The 6,092-nt window shown below is 36.2% G+C and overlaps 2 protein-coding genes across 2 annotated transcripts in view; one reads left to right on the plus strand and one right to left on the minus strand.

Annotated features, from left to right (window-relative positions):
* LOC126368574 ((11Z)-hexadec-11-enoyl-CoA conjugase-like) overlaps positions 1 to 6,092 on the minus strand; it is a 293,092-nt gene that overhangs the window by 178,000 nt on the left and 109,000 nt on the right. The gene's annotated exons all lie outside the window — the stretch shown is intronic.
* LOC126368594 (uncharacterized) lies at positions 1,441 to 6,051 on the plus strand. Its single transcript, XM_050012660.1, has 2 exons — positions 1,441 to 1,731; positions 3,420 to 6,051. The coding sequence occupies exons 1-2, from the start codon at positions 1,473 to 1,475 to the stop codon at positions 3,689 to 3,691; spliced, it is 531 nt and encodes a 176-aa protein (XP_049868617.1). The 5' UTR covers positions 1,441 to 1,472; the 3' UTR covers positions 3,692 to 6,051.

The following is a 6,092-nucleotide window of genomic DNA, read 5'->3' on the forward strand; positions in this document are numbered from 1 at the left end:
GCAAGTTTCAATATAAGTGTACCTGTGTGCAAATTTTTGTCTAAATTGACCAATCCTGGGGTGGTTAGCATTGGCTGTGGATTTTCTCTCTTTCCCCGTAAAGGTGTGACTATCGGACGGAGAGCACGAAAGTTCCTTTACACCTCACAGACTCTTATCCAGCAGAAATACTATCAGGTAGTTTAACAGCAAATTGTAAAAAAACGCTCAAAGCCGGTGTTAAGAATAAATGATAGAAGCAATATCTTCAGTTTAGGTCAGATGAGTACATAATCTGAGGAGCTCGGTGGCGCAGCGGTAAACGCGCTCGGTCTGCGATTGTTGAACTTAAGCAACTTTCGCAAAGGCCCGTCATAGGATGGGTGACCACAAAAAAAAAAGTTTTCATCTCGAGCTCCTCCGTGCTTCGGATGGCACGTTAAGCCGTTGGTCCCGGCTGCATTAGCAGTCGTTAATAACCACCAATCCGCACTGGGCCCGCGTGATGGTTTAAGGCCCGATCTCCCTAACCATCCACAGGGAAGGCCCGTGCCCCAGCAGTGGGGACGTTAATGGGCTGATGATGATGAGTACATAATCAATACACCTATGTTGCTTTAATAAACAGAAACTATCAGCCGAACATCGACTAGACTCTGCTCCTGGCTACAAGATATTGAGGTCGTGGGGCGGGCTATACAATCTTCAATCTATCCAGATACTAGTTTCTAACCAGTTTTGTACAGGTTCTCTATTGCTAAACTCTTCCTTGGCTCCCACAAACGACCGACCGAGGTAATAAAGCTTAATCGTCAAATTATACAGCCTATAAATAAAATATAGGTAACGGTGTAAACGAGATGCATTAAGTGATTACGGAAACAAACAAGTTGCCCATTAATATTTTAGTTTCTTCGTTACTTATTGCATAAGAATCATGATATAACAAATAAATTCAAATTCAAAAAGATCTTTATGCAGTAGGTAACTTAGTTACACTTTGAATCGTATTTTTTTACATAACGAACGTCTCATACGCCTAAAACTACAGCTTCTCACAACCTGTATATCCGGGGAAAAGCAGCTTCAAGAAAAACCTCGGCACCACAATACAATTTAGTAATTTGGCTGCTTAATATCAGTTCTACAGACAGCTAATCCCATACACTCATCGTCTAGATAATCACTGTCTTATCCCTTATAATAACCTTTTTTACAAAGTTTCTGTTTGATTACTATCTTAAAACTGATCGTCTGTTTGTAACTATTTGCCTACATAGTCAATGTAATGTTATAAGTAAGTACCATTGATCAAAATAAGTTGTTACAGCACGATGATACCACTCCAGTATGAATGATCGTGCTAGTATAATTTCTCGCGTCTACAGGTTGTTTTCATATCTGGCGTTCTCCGACCATAACAACGGTCTAGTTTGGAGCTATCTTGCATGGAGGGGCGAGTGCGCGTACGCAAACAGCGACTGACCGGCAGAATGAGCGCACCGCACGCGCCGCGGGCTCTCTGCGCGAGCGCCATCCTCTGCGTCCTGTTGGCACGGTCGACCGCAACCATCCGCGCCGCCGCTTCAACCCCCGACGACACCCCACAACCCGCAAACCTGAAAAACGACAACCTCCCAACGAAAACACTCGAATTATTCGACGGTGTGACTGTGAAAATCCCCCATGATGCCAACTCCACAGAAAAACTCATCTCCTTCGAAATCGATACCAAGAAAGACATCGAAACAGGTGAGTGCTTACCTAACATCAAATTAACTAAGTATGTGCTTGTGTTATTGAAGATTACTTAAAAGTTTAACTCAAAAACTCTACTTAAATATCTTATCTGCTCCTTTCTACTAGTGAACTTCATTATATTATACAGATTGTTGTAACAGGAACTTGAATTAATATCCGTCGTAACTTACTTAATGAAATAAGTAAGTAACTCGAAATTTAATAATACTTACCTCCTGTTTAAAACGATTCCTTGAAGAGAGAAATTATTTGTACTTACATTAATTGCCGGCAGGCTGCATTTATTTCGTGTAACGAGTGTAAGGAAGAAAGTGCAGGCAATGTACTTTAAACAGGTTCGTGAAGAAATTTCGAGACACTGTAGTTGTCGTGTACACGTACGCTAAAATGCTCCAATAAGACGAGTTTTTGTGAGAGTGGAGAAATTATGCGAGTGCGCACGTATACAACAATAAGCACGGCAGGTAGATAGTGTCGCCGGTTGCAGTGGTGTGGAATGTTATTAATTCACCTGGCGAAGCCTGACGGTAGAAAGTAAACGCATGACTCGATGCTCACGCCAGATAATTGACTTTGCTGAAGTAATTTTCAATAGTCAAAATCTGCCTTGAAACGTCATTAATCATCTTAAATCAGGAAACATTATACCTGAAACATTTTGAACAATTCCATTTAAGTACTTCCGAATGGATATTCGTACTGAATAAACGAAAGCTGAATTTAATGTGAAAATGTTTGTTCATGAATGAAAATGTCAATACAGATCTATAGAACAATTGTTTAAACTTTTCTTTTGTAAGTAATTTAAAATATACGATACATCAATTAATTGCTGATTTTAAGAGATATGTGTATTATTACTTTAATTTATTTATCTTTTTGTAGACATTTGTCAAGTCTTTTAGATAAATAAACTTAGTTTGTAAGTAGCTTTCAATCGTTAAAGAACATTGGTTCTATGTCTAGTAATTTAAAGTTATACAGTGTTACTACAAAACACAAACTAAAAATAAACTAGGTTTGAAATAGTATTTCGCGCCAAGAAAGAAGTCGGCGGATTTTAATGAAACTAACTTGACAAGTCCTAATAATTCTATGCAGAATCTGCGACAGTAGCGCCGCGGCCTTCGGGACTTCTTTTGTATACGGATTATATTTTAAACATAGTTTATCTTTTAGTCTTTGTTTTGTAGTAACACTGATAAAGTCGAATTTGGATCCAGGACACTATTACGAGAAATCAAGCTTAATTTAAACAGGTTGTCAAACTGATTATGCTGTCATGTTAAATTAAAATAAAAAGTTGAATTATATAACCGAGAAAGCGTATTTTAATAGTATGAAAAAATTGGATACACCTATTCCGATACGAGCTGTATTTAATTTTGTAAGCTGTGAGTGAATTCATTAAATATTTGATTTCACTCTTGCAGAAAACGAAATTTAAATTAGTCATTGCATAATCAAAAGAAAAGGAGCTAACGATGTATATTATTAGATAAGAATCCAATTGATAAACATCAAAAATTTTATTCTGCAAGTTGTCTTCTGGAGTTCTGGTGAAACACATTATACCTACAACAAAAACTCACTTTTCTCACTCTTGTGCTCACCCCAGCCAAACTCTCCAATAGAAGTAATTGTAATAAAAAGTTAATGTCTGTGTCTATATATTACAGGTCGAGGCAAACAGAAGAAACTGATGCAACGTATTCTGCCGATGTTCATCATGCCGTTCCTGATCCAGTCAACCATAGTGCCCTTCTTCCTGAGTATGCTCAAGTTTATGCTCTTCAAGTCCATGATGGTCGGGAAACTCGCACTCGCCCTTATACTCTTCAATGCCTTCAGAAACCACAACTCTGTCAAAGGACGGGACGCACAAATGGCCGACGTCCACTACGGTTACCATGACAACACCATGGAACCATACAGTGCTTATTTTAATTAAGTTTCTAAAAGTAGGTATTACCAGGGCAGGGTTTCTCAACGTGGATTTCACGGACCATATTAGTTTGCAAATATTTATTTTTGTGACAGTACCTATACTTTTTTCTATACGAAGTTTTTATCAAAATAATATGTTTGCTATTGTATGGTAAAACAGGGGTATGTGATGCTATAAGTTTGAGAAACTCTGCCTTGGTGTAATCTAACTGCAGCATTTAATCATTGTGGGTAAAGAGGCACGCAGTCGGGATATAACCTGCCTATAAACAGGGCTGTTAGCCTTAGTATGTCTTATTTAAATAGGCGTATGATATTCCTGACTGTTTTCCTTCTGAAAGTCTGAGTATTACTTATATTGTTAGCTGACTGTGCAATCAGAATAAGTATTACAGTACATTTTAAACACCTATCAAAGAAATTAAATGTAAGTCATCTCTTTTCTACGTCATAGATGTAAGTAAATACTAAAGTACCAATGTTCTTTCTTCTAATGTATTTAACATATACAGGGTGTTAGTGACATCGTAACAGAAAACTTTCGGGCGGACGGAAAATTTCACTTGATATTAAATCAGAATCATGGTCTGAATCATCCCCCTCAGTATCCGTTACGATGTCACTAACACCCTGTATTTATAGCTAGATAGTAACAGTATAATATACTTAATTACTTATAACTATTTATAACAATAATGTATAAACACGAAAGTATAATGAAAACATGAATAATTGAATATATTGATTGTAGTTTTGTAAGAACCTAACAAAACAGGCATTTAAATATTGCTAAACACTATCAACATGTTAAAGAACTATTATGATCTTTTATCTTCTGAAACAGAAAATAATACGCAGTAACACGTTGAAAATAAACAAAGTAGTGAAAGGCGCCAAACAGTGTAATTACTGTACTATTATATAAACGCAGATTAAAGCGGTGCGAGTCACATTCACGTCATGAATTATTACTTATACGAGTATAAGTACTTATCTATTAGCAATACTCGTTTATCCGCACTGTCTCTTTGACTAAAAATAACTTGTTAAAGCAAGAAGATAAAATGTTATAGCTAAAAGGGTAGTTCTCAAATTATGTTCTTACTTTTGTATAATTACTTAATTTGACCGAATTATGGGTGGTATTAATAAACTAATCTCAACTTTCACATTGCCCTCAAGATCGCGTCAATGTGACAGTTCTTATATAAAAACAAGGCCTTGAGCGTGTCTTTGAGACTCTCTCATCTGAGATTAGTATATTTATTTTATTCTTATTCTTAATACCAACCTACATGTCAAATATGCAAACTGAAATTACCTCAAGATCCTGAAACTTGCGCAAACAATGGCCTCTTCAGACGCCTCATTATTTCTATTAATTTACAAAATGATCAATTATCCCTTTTAGTAACGATAGAATGATTAAAGATTAAAATTAAACCAATTATAGCAACATCCGTTAAGGATTGATAATGGGGTAACGAATATTAGCGGCTTTTTGATGAGGGTTAAGTATGAACATATTTCGCACATGAAATGGAATTTTCCAAAAACTTATGCATCAGGTACGTGTCAGAGTTTTCAGTGAATAAAACAAAATATTTTTTTACCTGTGCTCTGCACAGCTATGACTCTGACACAAACCTATGTCCTCAGCCAAACGTGTTTTTAAGCATCTTTGGCAAGTATAGTTATCATTTCCTTTCCGTTTGTCTGGCCAAAATAAGCCGCCCGAAAGAAGTGAACAATAATAAAATGTTGTTTGTTAAATCGCTTTAAAAATGTGTCGCAACCGCAATTTTTTGTTACTTTTGGGTAATGTCGCGATACCGATACGGTTCGACGACGCGCGGTGGGCGCAAGAGTGTCGCTTTCAAAAGTCTGTTTTCTTTACGACCAAATAAGCTTATTTATACGGTTGTGTGTTTCATTATATTACTGCTGCCCGGGTCAAATATACCATTGAGTTGAATAACTATTTATGCAATGCTAACTAAGTATACGTTTCATTGAAATAACTTAATTTGTCAATAAAAATAGTAAGATAATTTATATTTATCAGTGGAGCAGTGTGGTGGAGTATGCTCCATACCCCCTCCGGTTGATTGAGGGGAGGCTCATCCCCAGCAGTGTGACATAAATATGCTGTTTATCTATACGTTACGCTATGTACTTAATTGATATTTATAAAACTTGTAGTGAATAAGTGACAACATTATTTATTCTTAGAAAAGAAGTGAGCTTGATGTAATTTATTTTATTTATTAAAGTAAGAATTGATGTGTGCTTGCGTTTGTGTAAATATGTAATGGGTATTAAGCCATTTTTGTTTTTGAAATAAAATTGAGTCTTCAACAGGAACATTATTTTAATTAAGTATAAATTACTTAATAAAAGTTTTC

This window comes from Pectinophora gossypiella, chromosome 7 (assembly GCF_024362695.1).
Source record: "Pectinophora gossypiella chromosome 7, ilPecGoss1.1, whole genome shotgun sequence".
Classification (NCBI taxonomy): domain Eukaryota; kingdom Metazoa; phylum Arthropoda; class Insecta; order Lepidoptera; family Gelechiidae; genus Pectinophora; species Pectinophora gossypiella.